General features: G+C 42.4%; 4 protein-coding genes across 7 annotated transcripts; 2 read left to right on the top strand and 2 right to left on the bottom strand.

The window, feature by feature from the left end:
• Nucleotides 1–429: 429 nt before the first annotated feature.
• si:ch211-284o19.8 (protein lifeguard 1) lies at nt 430–5,902 on the top strand. Of its 4 annotated transcripts, none has more exons than XM_046407848.1 (6): nt 430–936; nt 1,930–2,224; nt 3,130–3,330; nt 3,905–4,033; nt 4,570–4,713; nt 5,564–5,902. In XM_046407848.1, the coding sequence occupies exons 2-6, from the start codon at nt 1,931–1,933 to the stop codon at nt 5,696–5,698; spliced, it is 903 nt and encodes a 300-aa protein (XP_046263804.1). In that variant the 5' UTR covers nt 430–936; nt 1,930; the 3' UTR covers nt 5,699–5,902. The 4 variants fall into 4 exon arrangements, with proteins under 4 accessions (XP_046263804.1, XP_046263802.1, XP_046263805.1 ...); XM_046407846.1 differs by lacking the exon at nt 430–936 and adding an exon at nt 1,062–1,472; XM_046407849.1 differs by lacking the exon at nt 430–936 and adding an exon at nt 1,069–1,525.
• On the bottom strand, nt 5,756–13,847 carry parp2 (poly (ADP-ribose) polymerase 2). Its single transcript, XM_046407842.1, has 17 exons — nt 13,680–13,847; nt 12,560–12,769; nt 12,078–12,254; nt 11,811–11,881; nt 11,011–11,061; nt 10,608–10,704; nt 10,380–10,455; nt 10,184–10,286; nt 9,900–10,053; nt 9,557–9,695; nt 9,396–9,459; nt 8,919–9,053; nt 8,302–8,429; nt 8,008–8,107; nt 7,798–7,896; nt 7,486–7,610; nt 5,756–6,875 (listed from the first exon to the last, which is right to left on the bottom strand). Exons 1-17 carry the CDS (start codon nt 13,750–13,752, stop codon nt 6,716–6,718), a joined length of 1,962 nt encoding a protein of 653 aa, XP_046263798.1. The 5' UTR covers nt 13,753–13,847; the 3' UTR covers nt 5,756–6,715.
• Nucleotides 13,848–14,202: 355 nt separating this feature from the next.
• mettl17 (methyltransferase like 17) lies at nt 14,203–18,735 on the top strand. The gene is made up of 14 exons (XM_046407844.1): nt 14,203–14,418; nt 14,972–15,113; nt 15,202–15,351; nt 15,455–15,542; nt 15,856–15,937; nt 16,045–16,118; nt 16,203–16,297; nt 16,415–16,485; nt 16,711–16,818; nt 16,937–17,005; nt 17,134–17,184; nt 17,287–17,379; nt 17,977–18,167; nt 18,475–18,735. Exons 1-14 carry the CDS (start codon nt 14,350–14,352, stop codon nt 18,566–18,568), a joined length of 1,377 nt encoding a protein of 458 aa, XP_046263800.1. The 5' UTR covers nt 14,203–14,349; the 3' UTR covers nt 18,569–18,735.
• On the bottom strand, nt 18,736–21,938 carry sdr39u1 (short chain dehydrogenase/reductase family 39U, member 1). Its single transcript, XM_046407850.1, has 6 exons — nt 21,802–21,938; nt 21,153–21,259; nt 20,912–20,994; nt 20,530–20,651; nt 20,255–20,407; nt 18,736–20,052 (listed from the first exon to the last, which is right to left on the bottom strand). Exons 1-6 carry the CDS (start codon nt 21,815–21,817, stop codon nt 19,610–19,612), a joined length of 924 nt encoding a protein of 307 aa, XP_046263806.1. The 5' UTR covers nt 21,818–21,938; the 3' UTR covers nt 18,736–19,609.
• Between the last annotated feature and the right edge of the window lie 5 nt (nt 21,939–21,943).

The raw sequence follows: 21,943 nt of genomic DNA, 5'->3' as shown, positions 1-21,943 counted from the left end.
GAAGCAACCAATTAATTTAATGTGGTGTGTTTGACTTTACTCCATTTATTCTTCCTTCAACGCAGTCGCCACAAGGCTGAACTGGACCTTTTGATGGTATCACATGATCTTCTTCTTCCTCGTTGCCTGCTGTTTCCAAGGTTAGAAACAAACTGTTTAAGCTTTTAGGCCACCATGGACAAGAAACAACAGAATTATGAACATGTGTTGCTTCATTACTACTGGACACACTGAAGACTGTGTGTGATGTCGTTTAAAGCTCCAGTCGAGCAGCTGAGTGCACCTTCTACTAAGATTTAAGATTTTTTTTTTCTTGTCACCTGTTTCAAAAGCTAAGAGTTTCTACAAGCCCTACTCTCACATGACCCTAGTGTTGGCACATTATACTCAACTCTTAGCCTGATAAAATGGCTTTTAGTTTCACTTTTGGTCTGAATTTAGGAGAACAGTCTGAGATGTTGGGCAATGATTCAGGGGTTTGGAAACAGTTGAACAGTTGGTTTCCTAATATCTTCAGGTCAAATCAGATTTTGTTGTCTCATTTGGACTTTGTACTGAGCTGGTAAAAAGTTACAACCACACAGGACAGTAAAAAACAAAAACAGTGTCCTAAGCACAGGTTATATTTATACTTTAACTGTACCAAAGTCTGGACTATCAGACACTTTTGTTGTGCACACCGAGACTCCTGCAAGTCGCCCGACCTCACATTGACAACCTCTGACCTGGTGTAAGAGTGGAGTTTCCAGTTTCTGCACTGTGAGGCCTCCCAGACTGCGTTTTTCTTCCCCCTCACTTCATGCTGACAGGAAGTGAAACTGAGCATCACAGATTTGTAGCCAACCATCATCACACAGCGAGTGCATTTGGTTTTAGACTCTCCTCGCCCAGCACTGTGTGGTGATTGTTGTTCTCAGACTATAGTCCAGCAGAAAGGTAAGCAAAACATTCACTTTATTCTCCATTAAATAACTTGCTCTTTGTGTAAAGTAAAAGAAAATATCCTGTTTATTTGCTTGTAGGATTTATATATATTTTCAACATGACTGCAAATATTATTTGACTGATAATGATAATTTAACCAAAATCACTAAAAGTACATTTTGCCACGTACTTCTATTATCTACTCATGTAGTAAAACCCCACCTGAATTACAAAGGAAAGTATGAGTATTGAAACTTACTTTATTTGACTTTGTTGTGAATAATTAAATTAATGCTGACCGAATTACATTTATCCACCAAGAGCTCACAAACGTGACAGAGCCATCGTTAATATGATGAGCAACACGCGTGCTTTTCGTACTATGTTAAGTTAAAAGGTCTGCTGTGGAAAAGGGCCTGTTGTCTTGTTACTGTACGTTGCAGCAGTGTTTTCAACTGTGGATAAAATCTGTGGATTTCTGTGTGCTGTCACGAATAATTCAAATGACATGACACAACAATGGTTTCCCCTCTGCGCCTGCAAAAGAAGTAAGATTTACTTCCCACGGTTTACTCCAGTCTTGGGCAACAAGTCGCAACAGGTTTGGCTGTTTCTTTAAATTGCATGCTGAGAACATGAGCAGCGATTCACTAAATCAAACCAACAACAAAGACAGACGGGAAACTTTGAGAAACAAACCATCTTTTCTGCTGTTTCGTTCCCTGAATGGATGTACAACATGATCTGATTGATTACTATTTACACTCTGATGACAACGTCTGCTACAACCACAACCGACTTTAGTCCGTACAACTGAAAAACATCCTTCTCAGTGTTTCAGACACCAAAGTTAATGAATACCTCATTCAATATATTTCAGTATGTAAACAGGAATTTTCCACTGTAGCTCCTAAACACAACGCAGCCAGTCGGACGCGTGTTTGCTTTTCCATAAGATCATTTTAACTCGTCTGAACTTTGTGTTTGGTCCACACTTTCCTCCAGAATGTCAGACACGGCAGACCGTCTCACATCCACCGAGACAAAGGACGCTCCTGGTTACGATGTGTCCTCGCCGCCACCGTCATACTCCTACCAAGAGCAGCCACCTCCACCTTACTCTGCAGCACCAGCAGCAATGCACCCTCCACCCAAAGTGGAATCAACTTACATCCATCAGCCCACCGGTGGCTACGAGTCTTTCCGGGACATAAACCCAGAAGCGGAGTCGGACACAACTCCGCTTCTGTCCTCACAGTCTTTTGATGACAGGACAGTGAGAAGAGGGTTTGTTAGAAAGGTCTGTACAACAGCCATATTTTATATCTGACAAACAATCTCGGTGAAGTACGCAGGGTTTGAGGTGTAAAAAGTATTTTTACCACAGGCACGTTAAACTGCACCAGAATTTCCCAAGCCGGTGTTCAGAAATCAAAAGATGATTACGATGATTAAGAAGATAAGATATCAGAAAAAATATACACAAAGGTATTGCAGTATATTTTCTCTACTCTAGACTTTGCCCCATTCTGTGCTTTTTTGAGGTAAATTAATGGCTGATTTTTAATTCTAATTCTTAATATCTTTAATTGATCTTAGATTAATCACAGACTAAAGTTGTCACGATTGTGAACTCTGACATGACGGGAAGAGATTCAGTCCCTCCTTTTCAGGTCGTTGTAACTGAATGCATCATGGCTGGTTCAAGGACAACGAGACTCCCTAAGACAAGTCACTCTTTATTAGTTCCAAATATGTTTGAATTTACTTTGAACTAACTCAACGTAAAAATAATAGATCATATAAACATGAATTGTAAGTATTTTTCTGATACACGACAGGCATCCTGTAAGAGACAGGCATCCTGTAATATTGCTGGAACTTTTTGCAGTAGGACTGGTTTGTGTTTGTGCCACAGCTACCACTTGAAGTAGCAGAAGTTGGATGTTACAAACATTTATCCACTACTTTTAGGGACTGTTTTTGATGATATGCTCAGTTGCTGATTGGTTTTTACAAAGTCTTAATTGCAAATCGTGGTGTTGAGGTGTTACAGCTGAGGTGGGAGGCTGTTGTAGTAGATGGTTAAATGGTTAGTACGACAATAAATATCAAATTTTCTCACAAGATCTTTAAACGCATCTCTGAGATCAGCTGGTTTGCAGAATATTTAGTACTGAAGCTGTTCGGTCTTCATCCGTGCAGGTGTTCAGCATCCTGACCCTCCAGCTGCTGTTCACCTTCAGCGTGGTGTGTGTGTTCACCTTCTCCAGCGTGGTCAAAGACGCGGTGCAGGACAACCTGTGGGCCTACCTCAGCTCCTTCATCGTCTTCATCGTGGTCGCCTTCGCCCTCAGCTGCTTCAAGTCCTTCAGTCGGCGTCACCCCTGGAACATCGTGGGACTGGTGGGTTACAAACGCAGGGGCGTAAACACAACACGCAGTTAAATATATAGTAAAACCAAAGGCTAAAAGGCTAAAGGTTGCAGCTCTGTAAAAGGAAATATATGAGGGATGTGAAACACCTGGGGTTACACCGTCACATCCTAAACAGAGAAGTGAAATAGTTTGTCAGACTGCTGCTTCAGCTAAATGTGCTCAACAAAGAGGTCTTTTGTGGGAAAAAAAAAACAAAACTATATAACTAAAACACATGTGTACATGAAAACAAATTATAGTGATTTTCTCAGCATTTAAACATCTCTTAGACATTTAAACAGGCTGGTATATCGTCTGCAGTCCTGTTATTTTCATTGCACCCAAATCAAAACTTTTAGTTCACATGCTCACAGAATCGCTTTGAGGTCGCTGAGGTTTTGTTCTGTACATAGAAGTAGGTCTGGCTTTCCTGTATTGTGATGGTTCAACACACTGTGCAGAGCATGGCACAGACGCCGCTACATTTAGCACTATGATTATTCAAAGACAACCTGGATCATTACAGGAGAGTCTCTTAATACACCGAATTGTGTGCCTGCAGGTTGTGGTCACCCTGAGCTTGTCATACATGGTGGGAAACATCGCCTCCTTCCACAACACCAATGCTGTCGTCGTCACTATGGGAGCGACGCTGGCCATTTCTCTCGCCATCATCGCCTTCTCAGCACAGGTCAGACAACCGGAACGAGCATTTCACACCCACAAGAGGCAGAATATGACTGACAAGTTGCTTGACAGAAATTTATAATCAGCAGCTATTTTGATACCTGCTAACTTGCTGTTATTTCAGCTGTTCTTACTCAGCTGTCCAACAGATAGACGAGAGGCGTAACAAAACAACAGTTACAGCTTATCCCTTTTTAATTCCAGTTCTTATTAGTAAAAGTGTTGAATTTAAGTAAGTACGTGCACATCCTGCTTTAGGGTCTTACTTCTGAGGACGTGCTATTAAAACAGTGTACACTAAAAATAATGACTGTAGTAGAATAAAACATCAAAATACAAATAAGTGCAATAGAACAAATTCCAGCGTGGGGTTGGATTTTGTGATTTTCCATGTCAGGTCCTGTATTGATTTATCTTCTTTACTGTAACAAAGTTGCAGTGATGCGAAAGAAGAAAAAGAAACTTGCACTTGAGAGCACGTGTATAATTTAACATAAGACTGTGCAAATGAAATTAACTCATATCTGTTTTATTTTGCAGACTCGATATGATTTCACTATTTGTTACGGCGTTCTGCTGATTCTAGCTGTGGACTTGATCATGTTCGGCTTCTTCTGCACCTTCTACTACTCCTACGTCGGCGAAGTCGCCTACGGGTGCCTGGGAGCTCTGCTGTATTCACTCGTAAGTGAAAAAAGAACCACATATACGCCACAGTGATAATAATATTCTATCTAAAGGGATGTACAAACAAGACATTTATAACATCCTGTTCTCTGTTCACATGCAGAGGAAATGAAGTCATATTAAACACATGCACTTGCTGTCCTGGTCACTGCCGGTTTTGGTTCCCCACTCCTGCTACACTTGCATGACTTGTACTGTAATGTGCCTCAGATAAAACACTGTTTGAGCCACAGCCACCAATTGTCTTTGAGCGTTGACACGGTCTCACCAAAGAAAATAATGCGGTACTCAAATGTATTGATAATCTCCAAAATATGAGATATTACAGATATCTCATATTTTGAGATATGAGATAAACATGAGCCTGATACGTGGCTCTGTGCGAGGTTCACGAGTCCACTTCGTTTACTTGTGACTTGGTTTGATTCAGAGCAGACGAGCGCACAGCAGCAGAATACGTCTCTTCATCAGACGCGTTCAAAGGCCCTGCACTCACACACAGGTCCATGACCAGCCTCAATGGAAGAGGGACGACAAAGTGCGTGCACGCTGACAAACAAACCTGTTTAAACCACCTGTTGAGCGATGAGCGTGTCTGAAATCACTCTCTGAAATACATGCACATAAACTGTGGGAGGCCGTGAAACAGCAAGAGGATTTGAAGGCAACCAAAGTGCATAAACCAGAAAGTAAATCACAGGACAGAAGCAGCTGAATTTATCTCTCGCGCCTGCGCTGTCCACACCGAGACGTGTCAAAATGGAGCCTGATACAAATCAATGAGCCTGATACAAATTTACTATTAGTTATCTGCTATTAATCTCTCACCCTGTCCCAAATCTGTCAGTTCCTGATGATCGACTGTCAGCTGCTGATGGGGACGATGAGTTACCGTCTGGATCCAGAGGAATACGTCACTGCTGCTCTCACGATCTACCTGGACATAGTCCTCATCTTCCTCTACCTGCTCGGGAGGAGATGAAACTGTATACACAACATGCATGCATGTATGTACACACACACACACATATTAAGACTCCACAATGAAAATATCCTTTATTATGTTTCTGCTGTCCTGTATATACTGAAAGTGCATCCTGCTGTAAGTGACAATGAACGGATGAATTTAAGTGTTTTGAATCTTATTTTTGTCTCTTGTTTTAAGTAAAAATGAATATAAAACTCTTGTATGGCATTTGTTTTCACACTCATACGAGGACTGGAATCACTGAGCCACATGAACTCATCCAAATTCTAGTTTTTTTTGACACATTCAGTAACATTTCGTTACTTATTTTGTGTAAACGCTCATGTTGTGTAAAGACCTTCCAAATCTTTATGTTATTCCATTAAAGTCTCAAAATCCAATAAATCAACAAAGTCATTTGTGTTTCAGGAAGCACCAACAATGAAACCAAAATGTTATGAATTGTCATATTAAATATACATTACAATACAGTTTACATTCATATAAGGTCGTACATGATAGAAAGCAAAACATGGACAAAAAATAGTACAAAATGTTCAACATATTTTCCTCTAACTGTATCACATGGAGTGACATGAGAGTCGTTTTCTGACTCAAAAAGAACAAAGATGAAATGCTGTGTGAGTACAACACGAAGAAGCAGTTCTGTTTGTCTTATTGAAATTAAAAAGCCACATAAACACAATAAAGCCATTAGTTGTTTTGCTGGAAAAACATCAGAATATAGTGAAAAATGTCAGCTATAATTTTCCACAGCCCGAGACGATGTATTAAAATAGTTTGTAATATTGTAATATTCGCCTAACAATTCAAAACCCAAACATGTCAGACATGAAGAAAAGCCGAAAGTCCCCACATTTGACAAGCTGCACCCACATAACATTTGGCAAACTTTTTGCTTGAAAGATGACTAAAATGGCAAACTGATTGTCAAAATAGCTGCCAGGGATTCTAACTGCACCTGAAGAATGACTGAGTGATGTGTCATCTCCGCTTTGCTCGCTCGCAGCCTCACCACAGCGAGGAGTAGTTGAACCCGACGCGCAGCAGGTACCTCATGCGAGTCTGCGCCGGGTCGTAAACGATGAACTCGTTGTAGAGGAGGGAGTAGCTGTTGCGTTTGCCCACCCCCGTCTTCACACAGGGCCCCATTGGCACAGTCACACCATCCCTGAGAAACAGAGAGAAACAGCTGACATGCTGGATGTACTTTTAGGAGCATCCTCATGGTTTTAGCACATTAGCTTCACGCGGCCTTAAACGTGCTGGGGATGACCTGAAAACAGCTGCCGCCACGAAGGTGGGGAGTCTACCCTAAAAATAACCAGCAAATGTCAAACATCTGAGGAGCTGAAACCAATTCTTATTTCTCTCCTCACTCATCAGCCTGATTTCTGGGGCAGCCGTGGCCTTGTGATCGGAAGCTCGCTGGTTCGATTCCCCCACCGGACGGGCAGGAAAAATTTGAGTGTGGTGGAGTGATAATGTCCCCTCCCCCCCATTAGCCGGCTGATGTGCCCTTGAGCAAGGCACTTAACCCCCAATATGCTCCCCGGGCACTTGATGCAGCCCACTGCTCCTGTGTGTGTTTCACTGCATGTTGCATGTGTGTGTGTTTCAATCAGTGATGGGTTAAATGCAGAGAAGTAATTTCCCAGCTTGGGATTAATAAAGTAACTTAAATAACTAACAAACTCCGCCTCTCAGATCACGTAATGATTTTCGTTGAGTAACAGTGAGCACAGCTGAGTCGATGTGTCAGTGTCATGAGAAAGACTAACAGAGTGACAGAGTTTTTGGGGTCAGGTCCGGTCTGTCCCAGGCCCTTGGTGCTGTGTTTTCCAGCCGGCAGATTGTTGGCCTCGTAGTCGGCATCCAGCAGCTCGTTACAGTCTCCCAGAGCGACCTGCAGCCACATACAGACACAAAAGCACAGACGGTGAAACAGCTCTGCATCACATCTGGGCCAAACACGCAACGTGATGATGTTAAAATATGAGTTGCGGACCTCGAGGTCAAACATTAACAGCACGGAGGAACCAACTACAGCTGCTGGCAGGTGAGAGCAGGCAGAGCACAGTGAATGAACTCACCTCACACAGTAGCAGCAGTCCAGTGTTGTTGCTCTGACTGGCAAAGCAGTAGTTTGCACTCTTTGATGACATGTCGGCAAAGTAGATACCTTTGCCAAACTAGATGAAAGAGAAGCGTAAAGGCATAGAGATGTAAAATATATTGAAAAATAATCATCGTCTGTTCAAAGATATGGAGGTTTCTGTTCCTGATGTTTCCGTCCATCCTACCATGTAACCTGTGACGGGGGCTTCAGGTGGGGCCACTCGAAGCCCCTGACTGAGGATGCCGACCCAGTTTGACAGACGGGAGCCGTGCCACAACAGAGTCCTGACAGACCGACAGAAGTTCATCAGCTCCGTATTTTCACACTTACATGACTGTCTGAGCTTATGCAGGCAGAGGTGGATGATGTACTGTATGACGTCTGAGGCATCATAAACCAGGAGTGGCATTTACCACAGCCAAGAGATGCGCTAACACTCAATACAAACTGTGTGTATATTACAGTCTGTGTGCGTTACCTGTTGTGTAACTGCGAGAGGAATTTGTCTCTCTCCCCGTCTCTGTCCACCGAGAAGATGTCGAGGACGGTCATGGTGTAGTCAGAATGTGTGGAGGCGTGAGTGGAATGCAGATACTTTTCTACCACCTTCGCACACAGAGGAGGAAAGTTTACACAAACAGTGGCTTAAAAAACAAGGTTCAGGTTATTGCGGCTCCGGTTTCACATATTTTGAAAGTTTGTTCTGTCAATCTTTTGTTCTCTGAACGCGCATGTGTCAAGTAAAGGCGGTAAAGGAAATGAGTAATCAGTTCCACTGTAAAAGTTTGCAGCCACAGACGAATCCTGCTATGTCTCGTTGCAGCAGCGCAATCTGGTCTATTAAGGCCAAGTGGAAAAATTTGTCTTTCTTTCTCTCTGGGTCTGAAAGAGGGGAGAGGCGTGAACCAGACGGCATCCTTCACAATACATGACATGCTGGGAGGGATGCCGCTGTTTAACCGCTCGCTGTAGCGCCTTCCCATACCACACGGTGATGAAGGATGTCAGTACGCTCTGCACCACACAGCGCCCGAAAGAGCTGCCCGTGACTTTGACCTTTATCAAGCTAACAGTTAGGAGCAGTAAAACACAGACCTTGTACTCATGGCTGCTGGAGTCCATAGGCTGCAGCTGGCAGTGGAGGGAGCAGTACTGTCGGTCCAGAGGATGTTCGTCACTGTCCTCACTGGATTTAACCATTTTCACTGCTATCTGGATGTCGCTCAGGGCCTTTAAAAAAAACGAAACAGAATCACCACGTTGCGGTCGTATGAATCCGCACGCCAGTCAGGTCGCAGTTTACATCCGCCTCTGACCAGACTCACATAACACATGTAGAGACCAACCGAGAGCTTCGTCACATGGTGCAATAACAAAAACCTGAAGCTCAACATCAGCCGATGATCTTGTGGTGGACTACAATGCTTCAAATAGGGATGCTGCTGCATTGTACAGACAGAGAACCCAAAAACAAAATGCCTCCAGCTATGAAAATCACCTGCGTGGATGGATATTACAGCACGGACCACAGATTCAATGAAGACATTAACAGAATAGTTAGAATCCCTTTACCTCCAACAGTGCAATCTTTTCCTTCAGCTCATCTTCTGTACGAATGACTGGAGGGGTTTTCAACCTTTTAGTTACAGCAAAGACAGAGATAGATTCAATTCAGACTTGGCCTGCAACAGCATTAGAGCATTTCTCTGACTGCACAGCCACATGTTCCTGACCCAAAGTCATGAGGGATGCGGGTGTAGAACTGGTTGCAAGCTTCCAGCAGCTCACGACCGCTGCCCTTCTTCTTCAAACAGTCCTCGATCTTCTTCAGTGCTGTGTAGCCTGCACGGATCTGCTCTGAGGTCAGCTTACCTGCAGGTAGAAAGGAAAACAGTGAATTTAAAATGTGAAGCACAATAACGAAAGGTTTTAAAATTCTGCTGAGTTTACTCATAAAGTAGCACATCTAGAGCTAAAATGCCTCAGAGAGCTCATTTTATTGGGTCATGTTGTAGCACTGTAAATATTTATGCGCGCCATATAAAATCAAATTACTTAAAAGGAGTATAGACTGACCGAGAGGAGCTTTCCGGGTGTCAAACTTCATCTCCAGCACACACTCCTCCATGGCTTTGAGGTCACAGATCAGCTCCAGCAGGGACTGGATTTTCACATCCAACTTGGATGTCCTCTTTTTGGGTGCGGCGTCCTCTGTGCTCTGCTTCTCCTCCTGGAACAGTGAAACACATCTACGTCCGTAACTAAAGACCTCATCTCCATTTCATTGGCTGCGTCTTTTTCCAAGCTGTCAAGACATCTACGAGCTAGAGAGTTTAGTGGTCCTTTGCCTTGTTCCTCACCTCTTCGTTTGTGCTGTAGTCCATGAACACCATGTCGTATTTTCCAGCTACTTTGTCAAAACTCGCTCGGTGTTCCCACTCATTCTTGGTCTTGTCAAAGAACCTGAAGCCAAAACAAACAATTTCCAGAATTCTACTCAACGCGCATCAATGAAGAACATCAGGAAACATACGTTCTTTAACTGCACAATCTCACTTTTTCTTGAAGATATCTTTGGCTTTCAGCAGGTCTCCACCACAGCCTGTCAGGCTGTTTTGGCCCACTTTTCCCACTGAGCAAACAACAGAAAAACCAAACCAAAATATATTCGGTCACTTCCCAAGATCTTCCAAACTACAGGCTTGTGCTAATTTCCTGTGTTAATACAAATGTTTATATGTACAGATAGCAAATATGCTAACAATAATCAGCACAAAAGCTCACCTCTGCCCCATCTAAACCACACGCTGTAAGCCTTGGAGCTGTCATCTTCCAACAGCTGCATCAGGTAGTATTTGTTGTTGTTAAACTGAAGATTCGTCTACAAAAGAAAACATGAAGTGTTTGATGCAAGTCTACAAATCTGCTCAATTTCCCGCAAGTCAAAATGCAAAATGTCCAAATATCCAAAATCATCAACACCTGAAGCTGATTACTTGTGATTAGAATGTCTCTTAATGTGGTCACAATTCATATTTTAGTCAGACAGCACTACTCCACACAGAAACAAAGACTACTGCAGCTTCTCTGCTTATTCAGGAACAGCCTGATGCCTCCCAGCCCTCAGGACATCTTTCATTCCATCCCTTTGAGTCAACTTGTAATTAAACGTTATTCACTCTTTTACCTGATTTAGCATCACGTCGTAAACATCACCTCCTTCACTGTAAACATGAGCCTGAAAGAGAAAGTGAAAGTTTTCGATGTAAATGAAGGTAACCACACATTATCTGCATCGTACAAAAAGAAAATTAAATACAGATTTGCTTCTGTGAACTGAAAGTGTTCATATAAAACACAACTGGAAAAGCGCATTTTCACAAATTAAAAAAACAAGGACTTTTTACACGGCAAAGGTGAAAAATGTTCCACTGGAAAGCACAGATAAACAACCAGCAACACATCACTGTTTTCTAAAGGCTCAACTCACGATTTTTATCACTAATCTTACAATTATTTTTTCAGTTTAACTCCTTGGATTTTTCAGCCAACAGTCCAAAACAAGAATGTATTTTATTTTACTATCATACGTTACAAAGACAACTGGTAAATCATCATATATGAGAAGCTGGAAAAAGCTAATTTGACTTATTCGCATTAAACGTAATTGGTCAATTATGAAATAGTTGCAGATTCAGATTATTGCATCTTTGTGTTGATATGGATTGCTAATTAATTAAATCCCAGCAACAGCAATTCCAAAGCACAAATTCATTTGCATCTTGGATGTTTTTCTCACATCACAGTGAAAACACTGGTGCACATTTTTTGGCACATATTTCTGCCACTGACAATGAGATTTAATCAATACCAGATATTTAACTGAAACTGTAGCTGAGGTGCTGCCTCAGCAAACCGAAGCAGGTGTCAAACCACAGCGTGACCGATGTGAGTCAGTCAGAGATCTTGTTGACGTAGATACTGCACCTTTCCCACTTTGGCTTTGCATTCAAGGTCCACTGGGGCTTTTCCTTTCATGACCACCGTCCTCACAACCTCTGTTCCACATCCAAAGACCCGAGACAAAACATTAATGAGGTCAGCTGACACACAATAATAATTACAGGTGACGCCACATCCTTTAAAACTTTATGGTGTTGTTACTAAGCTCTGTGAATCACAAATTACTGAACAGCTGCAACATCCAGTTTTCTAGCACACAGGCAGCATTTAGGAAAATTAGATCCACGTTACCTTTGCCTTTTGCGTCCTCTTTGGGCATTTCTTCAGGTTTCGTCTGAGTCCTGCTTTGTCCTCTCTTCCTCTTAGCTGCAGGCTGTTCTTTTGTCTCCTCCTCCTGCTCCTCCTCCTCTTTAACTTGAACTGGTCCACCACCGAGAGCAGTCAAGTCATCAACGTCATTCAAACTCTCTGAACAAAATAAGAAAACAGGACGCAGCTTTGAAACGCCTTTAGCAATCTCAGCTCTATTAATTTAGAAATATGTTTAAAAAAACTGAACAAAAACCATTTCAATTTCATACTTCAAATACTTCTATTATGACTACTTCTACTGACTACTACATGAGGGGTTTACTAAAAACATTTTAAGTTGAGAAAATCAGCTAAGAAAATATGACAAAGTGATAATCACAAGATTTTTAAATAAAAGAACTTAAACTAAAACAATGCAGTGAGAGAAAACCACGCACACGGCCCAACACACACATACGTACCCAGTTTTACAGTCTGAGAGCGAATCTTCCTCTTGTACTTGGTGACAGGATTAATCTGGACCATCTTCTTCAGGTCGACCTCGTAGGTCCTCCCAGAGCCCAGAGACAGAGTGACGGAGGTCTGCCCCGAAGAGACGGCCGAGTCCAGCAAGGCGCAGGCGGAGGGCGCATACGGTTCCCACTGTCCTTCATCCCCTTTCCACTGCCACGCTGAGCACACATGGAGAGAGCAGCACACGCTTTATTATCACTGTAACAATTCAAATACTTTGACTTGTGCAAACCCAACTGAAACGATTATCTGAAAATGAATTGTGACATAATCTGATAATGACTCCTTTCATTTAAAAACATTTCAGGGCTTCAGCTGATCAAATGTGAGGATCTGTTGCCTTTTCTTTGAATTACTTAATTTTATCTTTAATCTTATTAAATGTGTGTGCTGTGTAAAAAAATCAATCAATGGCGAAAATAGTCAGCACATTAATCCATACTGAAACTAATCTTTAGTTGTGGTCCCGTACTAAATAGTTCAAAACGAACCTCCACCTCGACCGCCTACAACAGTAAAATCCTGCTTTAACATTAATGCATGACTAACAGTAATCTAATGATACACAACATAACGATCAACAGGGTACATTTTACTGAACAGAACACTTTATTTCTAATACTTTCACTGCATTTCCCCGGTTACACTTCCACACTGTAACTGAAGCAACATTTTTCCTTGTAGCACAGTAAGTTTTTCTTCTCACTTCAGCCAAGGATCAGAGCACTTCACTTACCTATGGGAATAATCATGAACAACAAAACTTACATTTCGAGGCACCTAAGACTTTTAGGTTTGCGATAATAATGAGTCAGATCTCATCATAATCACATCTCATCAACATGGTCCACTTATCACAGGTATGAATGGGATGGCAGAAAAATTTTCCTACAATACTTGCAACAATAAGCCCCCCATGGACCACAAATGCCTACTATTTATTCATGTTTTTTATTTTTTATTTGCTAGAAGGTTACTAAGCCTGGACATGTCCAGAGTCCTCATGTGACGTTGTTAAAGCAGCTAGCTACCCTGTCAGGCTAACCTTCCAGCGGGACAAGCACTAACCTGTTTTTGACTGGACGTCTTCACTTTCTTGTGCATTCTGACCTGTGCTTCTCAAACGTGTCGAACGCCTCATGGTGGTTAATGAAAACAGCTAAATTGTCAACGTTACTGTAATAAATCAAAAGTGACACAGTGACAGCAACTTTTCCCGGCACAGTTGCTGAGCCGCCAAAGATCGTTTCTTAGTATGAGGATGAATTACGCAGTCTTTTAAAAGAAAGTGAAACCTTGACGCATGCGCCTCATAACTCATGAAAAGGAGCAGGCGTTTGTCGTTACCATGGTGACGATATTAGCACAATCCTTAAATAGAGTAAATTCAACCTTAATCACAAATAGTCAAGAAAGTGACTGTTACTATTCAGTGTTTATTTAGGGTGAGTGTGTCAATGCCATGCCAAAAGTAACATTTTCTCTTAGCAAGCCATAAATCGGATAAGTGAGACAGTACCCCGAAACGAGACCAGAGTGAACACTCCTGTATGTGCTCTTACGCGTGGAACAAAGCCTCGAGACGAAAGGTTCCGCCTTAACCGGCGGTCGGAATTATTTTGTTGAAGGTAGGTGAAGAAGCCGAACGTGCCTCCGTTCCCATCGATGTGTGGATGAAAGCTCAAGTTAGAAGTAAGGCCATTTAAACACAAGAAGTCGTCGCCCGGGCGCCTTAGATATGGCGTCACGTCGGTACGGTGCTTGTATCCTCTATCACAAAGCGGCTGTCGTGAGGATGATGTGCAGGGTGAGTGCAGCTTGTGAGGGTCACATAATGCAGCATTTTTACCACGGAGGTCAGACAGACAAACAGCACCTGTATAAATAGATACATGGAGTTTTGCTCTATTTAGCTCTAGTTTATATGGGAGTAATAAACTAGCCACAGTCATACTGTAATACCGAAGGAGGATTTGTATATTAATGTATGCGTTGTCTTTAAAACAATTTATGGGTAGAACATTTCAGTTTGAATCAATCATATGTGGGGGAAAAAATTACCTCAATATATGTGTGACAGCTGAATCCAGGTTTTGAAATTTGTGAATTTCCTGTTAATCCAATTTTAAAACTTTGTATAGGTAAATTAGCCTAAATCTACCATACCAAGTGCAAAATGTTAGCTAATCAGAAATTAAATATGCTTGGATGGTCAATAGACTAAACTCAAAGAGCAAGATTTTAGCTCTAAAACTATCTACTAATATTTCTTGTCTGTCTGCTATTTTGCTGAAGATATAAATGAGGTTTCTTATTGTTAACACACTCAAGAAACATTTGTTTTTATTTTTCATCCTCAGGGAATGAGTACAACTGCACACCCAGAGTCCCAGGTAGATTTCCTAAAAGGAAAAGTCCACAAGAAGCACCCAGGTGTGACCAACTTAAAAACTCTGCGTCTACCGGAGGAACTGCAGACGGCTGCATGGTCAATTATTCACAGTAAGTTATGTAATTCATGTGGCTGTCAGTTTGTATCTTCTCTTGTCATGAAATGAGTCTAAATGCTGTGCGACTCTTCAACCTGTAGGAGCTCAGGTGAATCGACTGAGTGACCAATCCCAGAGCCTCACAAACTTCCTGTGGAGCAGAAAACGAGCGATTGATGATTTCACTCTGAGGCAGCAAGCTTTGAGTCTGGAGAGAGAACTCTGGAAAAAGGCGCTGGAGAAGAGTGGAGGTGGGTGACGCATGGATCAAAAAGTGACAGTGGCTGTTTTCTGACTGCACAGGAATTACATGATGCAGCCGCTGGAGAGAAATAAATGTGCTTCATATTGCAGAAATAGATGAACAGATGGTGGAGGATCGCATCAGGAGGAAAGTGATTTCAGAGCTCAAAAGAACCACATATCACTGGACTCCCATGAAGTAACCAGCTTTTATCTCTTGTTTTATATAAGGATACTATCCATGAATTTACCGACACAGAGACAAGATTCAAGACCAAAATGTAACTAACTCTTATAGACATAAGCTGCATGGGCAACTCAGGTTTTATATGAACTTAATATATAAAGTTCAGACTGTTAATTTGGCTGTTAAAAAACCTCAGCGTATCGGGCTCAGAACAAACCCACATGTGGAGCTTCAGGGTCACGTGAACCCCTCTCTGCTGTTACAGTTTGGGGCTTGTGGCGGGTGATTTCTGCTGCTCGATTTTCAGCTCCCTCTTGTGTTTCAGGTACGATGAAGAGTTGGGTGTGGTGTACATGGCTGCCCGGCTGGCTGGGGGCTACGCAGCAGTGAGGAGAGCTGTGAATGAGGTAACGAACAAGCAGACCAGCTCACATGACAAAACCAGGATATATAAATACAAGAAAAGTGACTCCTCCCTTTTCCTGCCCAAACGTCTGCTGTTTAATCCTTTCAGATCAAGAAAAGGGATCCCTCTTTTGCCCCTCAGTCTCTGCTGGATTTTGGTTCAGGCCTGGGAACAGTTGTCTGGTTAGTGCCAAAAACTGGTGCAGCATAAAGAGTGTTTTCATGAGCATCAAGTTCAAAAGTGTGAATTATGTGTTTGTGCCACAGGGCGTCACACTCGTGCTGGGGCGACACTTTGAAGGAGATGGTGTGTGTGGACAGCTCAGGGCCGATGAACATCCTGGCAGAGCGACTCCTCAAAGGTGCACACACAAACATTTCTCTCACTTTTGATTTGGATCCAATTTGTTCAGGCTTTTCTCAGATACTTGGTCAAAAATAATCCAAGTATTGTTGTTTTTGTTGTTGTTGTTGAGCAGGTGATGATGAAACAGCTGAACCTCACATCAAACACGTCTATTTCAGACAGTTCCTCCCTGTCTCTCCTAAGGTATAATCCCCTCAACTTTTATTTCAGCAACCAAAAACACATTCAGTGTCAGAAAGTTAAAAGACTTTTTTCTGAGGTTTAAAACACAGATTCTTGCTTTATATAAAAAAATATCACATCAAAGTGCGTGGTTAGTTTCCTGATAATATGATAGTGATCTGTGTTGACACACAGCACCACTTGGAATGATTTCAATGACCAGGAGCCCCATGTTTCTCCATCCAGGTGCAGTTTGACTTGGTGACAGCTGCCTTCACCCTGTCAGAGCTTCCCAATGTGCAGGAGCGAGAGGAGGCAGTGTTGACTCTGTGGAGAAAGACGAGCTCGTACCTGGTTGGTTGAAACAATGACAGAACGTCACCTGTAGATGATGTGTGCTTACTGTGTGAAATATAGTATGATGTCTGGTAGTCCTGTTTTATTTAATGTCATTTGATGTTTCTTTGTGTAGGTGCTGGTGGAAAATGGGACCAAAGAGGGTCATCAGATTCTCATGGAGGCCAGAAACACTTTATTAACGGTATTCAAATACAGTAGCTAAGGTAGCACTTTAAAATCCCAGTGTTGTATTCTGTCAGGGGCTGCTGTGGGAATTATTTGATGCAGTTAACGGATGCAGACTGACCGCCTCCTGTTCTCTATCCTCAGAAACAGGAGAAGATTCTCCATGACACCAGACCACCCTCAGTGTTTGCTCCGGTACGTTTAGATTTGAGCTGGTTTAAACTATCGAGCCATTCTCTCAACCAGCTGTGTCACAGTCTTCTTCCATCATCTCTCTACTGTCTGCTTTTTCTCCAGTGTCCCCATGAACTGATGTGTCCTAAACTGGCCAGCGAACACATCACACCCTGCAACTTCCTGCAGGTGTACGAACCTCTGCCTCTGCCCAAGGTGAGATCAAACTCTGAGTTACCCGTCTGACTGCAGCATTCTTCTTCAAAGTCTGTCATCAGTGAGTAAAAAGCATGAAAGTTCATTCTTCATCCAGTTAGCATCCAGTTGCTGCAGACGCATCAGAAATCAGACTCCTTCTCCGGGTCGTAACCCGGTCAGATCAGAACACAGGTAGACTGTTAGACAGTATGTTCACATTCATATTCACCTCCACTTTATAGGTCACATCCGACACAAGCAAACTTCCAAAAATCCTTTTAGAAATCAAAAGAAATGAATTTTCTTCACGATCAAAGTAATCCAGTAAAACTGAACAAACAGGAACTGCTATTAGCATACTTTAATTATGCATACTTTTAACTTTAACCATTTGCCCAAATCACACACCATCACCCAAAACATTATAGGAACTCCAGTTTCAGCTCGTATAGCATGATGATTACCTCCAAATATAAGACACACAAGCCACGATTTCTGCATCATCCACTGACAAAGCATCAACAAATTCTGTTTAAGTGAGATGAATTTCTAATGAAAAACAGGAAGTCAAAACACTTATGGATTACGCTTACATGTATATTTATTAATTTTCAGCACCATGGGCACCAGACGGAGAAGTTCAGCTACCTGATTCTGACTCGGACACAACCAGAGGAAACAGAAGGTGTGGAGTGGGCCAGGCTGATCGCACCTGTGCTGCGCAGAACGAGACACGTCCACTGTCGAATGTGCTGCCCAGATGGACAGCTGGAGCACCTGGTGGTGACGGCGCGGAAACACAGCAGGTGAAGCTCCTACATCTTCAGTCTGTCAGTCCCAACGGCAGCATCAGTACTTCATTCAGTTTGAACTGGGACTCAAAGCTTGGGAATGTTGGACGGTAATTTGAAAAAGAAACCAAACTTTTCAAACGTTAAATGTTGTCTGAGTCGTGCAAGAATAATAAAATGACTTACCAGTTTTATATTCTGACTGCCAAAGAAGTACTGATACTCAGCCCTTGTGGTCATGACAGCAGCACGTTACTTTACTGATCATGACTTAATTTGAATGCAGTTTGACTGAAACCTGTGCTTTATTTCCTCCAATCAGAGATGTGTACCGCTGTGCTCGGAACAGTGACTGGGGAGATCGGCTGCCAATCATTCCCCAAGTGGATGATGACGTCCAGACTGATTCAGAGTGACGACTGAGCCCAGTTTCAGTTTCCAGACTCGTGTTTTTTACTTTAGTAACAATAGAACCTGAGATACGACTGCTGCTGAGACCCATCAGCCTGTAGTTCAACAGAACGTTTTGGTCTTCTTCCAGGAACAGTTAAAATACTACTAATAAAAAGTCACTGTCACCAGGTCTTTATGTACTTTGCTCAGCTTTATTGTCCACCACATCACCGTCCATTTCTTGTAACAAGCATGCTGCACTTTGGGCAATAATGTGATATTTAAAAAGTCCCAAAATGAAGAACAAGACATGTCCTCCTGCACATTTCAGTACTTTATGTTAAAACTGAAACACAGCTGATTAACATCCCATTTCAGAAAGAAAGAAAGTCCAAAAGCACCACTGATCTTCATAGTCACTTTTTATTGCTTAAAAGTGGAGCTTTAAGATGTCCTGCTCTGTCGCACAGATTTTATCTGCAACTTCTCAGTCAGCAAGTGTAAACACTGAAGGGAGACAAAATGTGTAAATGCAGAATAGGATTGAGAGAAAACAATAATAATGAATAAATTAGGTAACTTTCTGGCAAAAACTCTGAAACATGAGAATTCTCTGCTTTTTCTTGACTTACACTGAAGTAAGTTGATTCTTTTCATGTTTTTTGACTGTTTGTTGGACAAAACATTTGAGGATGATTTGTGAGGAACATTTTTCATTGTTTTCTAAAGCTTTATAGACTAAACGATTAATCAAGAAAATAATCATCAGGTAAATTAAAGATGTAAATAATTATTTGCAGCCCTGCTGTTCGTATTATCGCCTGTCCACACATCAGTCTGTTCTATGTGAAAGAAATTAGCAAACACTGCAAAACAGGAAAAAATAAACATCCATGGTCTTCCATAGAACATGAGAAGTGGAATCCTGTGATATGAACTTCAAAACTTGAACCAGCTGGAACATCTGGATCCCAGTGTGCCCCAAACGTGTGCAGGGTTGCATCACATCTATATTTATTTCTATCAGGTGCTCAGACCTCTTTACCAAGCATCAACAGAACACGTTATTTCTGCGTCTGGTAACTCCCCACAATCTCCTTCAGGGCTGAGGTCAAGTCTGGGTACCTGTAATGAAATCCGGCCTCTTGAGTCCTCTTTGGCACGACTTTCTGGCCCTGCGTGAGGACCACCGCCCTCTCAGAACCCATTAGGGTGTTCATGGCAAAGCCAGGCACAGGAATAATGGTGGGCCTCCTCAGCAGCCGGCCCAGTTCTTTTGTGAACTCATAGTTGGTGTTCAGTGCAGGTGCGACTCCGTTGAAAACTTGCGGCGAAGGGGAAGGAGCGCCGGCAGGGGGCTCCAGGGCGTGGGCGATGATTCCTGCCAGGTCCGAAACGTGGATCCAAGGAAAAGGTTGACGTCCTGACCCCAAGGTGCCCCCAAGGCCCAGCCAGAAGGGCAGCAGCATTTGTTTCATGGCACCACCATCGCAGCCCAATACTGCCCCTGGTGGAGGGAGGGAGGAATGGATGCATCCCATCCAAAGAAAAATATGCTCAGTTTAAGACTTCTACATTTCAACCGGCCTGTTTGATAGACGTGAGCGTTCAGTAACCAACTGCCTGACACTGCAGCAAATGGTTGCTGGATGTAAAACTGTCAGGATTTCCTCATGTAACGTGAAGTGAAACAACCAGTTCTTACATACCAGGCCTGATGATGACTTGTTTTGTGGTTTTTGCCACATTCTCAGGAAGATGTGCAGAGGCCTCCCACTCTTTCACAAGTCTGGACAGTAGGTCAAATGGTGTCCATTCACTGTCTTCTGTATACTGAGCTGTCAGGCTAGGCTTGTAACAAGCTGTGGGTGAAAGTAAGAAATATACAACAATAGACCTCACTCGCTGTGAATCTGTGAGTTGCTGAGGACTGACTTGCTATTAGCAGCAAATAGTCAAGTTATACTGCTAGGCAGAGACTCACCAACACCTGATACGAGGACCCAGGAGTGAGGAGGACTGGAGGATGCAGCAATGGCTTGAGCCAGAGCTTTTGTAGTGTCAATACGACTGGAGAACAAATCCTTTTTGTAGCTTTCATTCCACCTGAAATTGTATATGACAACAGATCAGGTGGAGATCCAGATACTTTAAAACAGCTAAATTAAGTGTCTCTTACATTCATTTTCTGTTGATGTAGACAGGAAGTAAAATGCATCTTTCCACCTGATTTTATAACCTGACTGCCACGGACGTTATATAGATAGATAGAAGCCTGGCTTGCATTTAAAAGGGTTGGGGGCTATGACAGACCTCAAAGCACAGTTTTGAACAGGGCTGTCCCCAAACTGTTATTTATTGCTCACCATCGTAGAGGGTTCATCAGATTCTCTCCAGCCAAGTTGACGGCGCCCTCGCATGGTGGAAGGCCTCTCGACTCCAACTCACTCTGCAGAAGGGCAAAGAAAAAACAGGAGCTTATAAATTAATACAGTGCATCAAAAAGTATCAACAGACATGTTGCATTAAAAATCGCTGTGATGAATCAGGACTGTCCCAAAATGTGAAATGACCTCAGTCCCTAGGTGAATTAACCTGAGATCATACCCATGTTATCTTCCCTGGACCAGGCTGTCGAGATATCACTGTGACCTCATGACCTTTGTCTCTAAGGAGGCGAGTCAGCTCACGGCCCACAAAGCCTGATCCTCCTCCTGCAAGGAAGACAAGTGAAACGCACAAGCAAACAGGAGAACACAGAATCCATCAGTTACCAGTTCAAATATAACCAGGTGAGAGAAAAGACGGCTTTATTTATTATGAATATATTTATTTGGCCCAATTTTACTAATGCATAATATTGAATGTGGTACATTATAATGTCAGTTAACAAAGTGTACTGAATGCAATCAGTTGTTACCGAAGAGTCTGTCACAATAAAAGCGCATGAGAACCAACACGGCGCGCATGCGCACTACGCATGCTTATAAAACTGGACTCTGCGTTACTCAAGTAAACTTAGCTTTAAATAACAATTTAAAAACACACAGAGAGAGTTACTACGCTTGCTCGGATAGTTGGAAAACTTTTTTACTGCAATGTTCTGCACGAAAATAATAATGCACACATGATTTAGTGGTGCATATACTTAATTAATTACTGCATTGCTACATAAGCTAACAGCTAGCTGGCAGCGTTATGTCACATTGACCTTTACGAGCGACACAAAGATGTCATTCATACATAACGTACGTACCTATTAAGACTCTCATGCTCCGTAAATTAGCGTCCAATGTTGAATAATACAACTGAGAGACGCAGAAGGTTACACCGTTTCCTTGTGACTACACTACTCGGAGTTATCGCATTGAGTTGTTTCTTGCCTTTTTGGACCAATA

The sequence above is a fragment of the Scatophagus argus genome, chromosome 13 (genome assembly GCF_020382885.2).
Source record: "Scatophagus argus isolate fScaArg1 chromosome 13, fScaArg1.pri, whole genome shotgun sequence".
NCBI lineage: Eukaryota > Metazoa > Chordata > Actinopteri > Scatophagidae > Scatophagus > Scatophagus argus.
The sequence above is the reverse complement of the archived record's forward strand: the minus strand, read 5'-3'. Positions and strand labels throughout refer to the sequence as shown.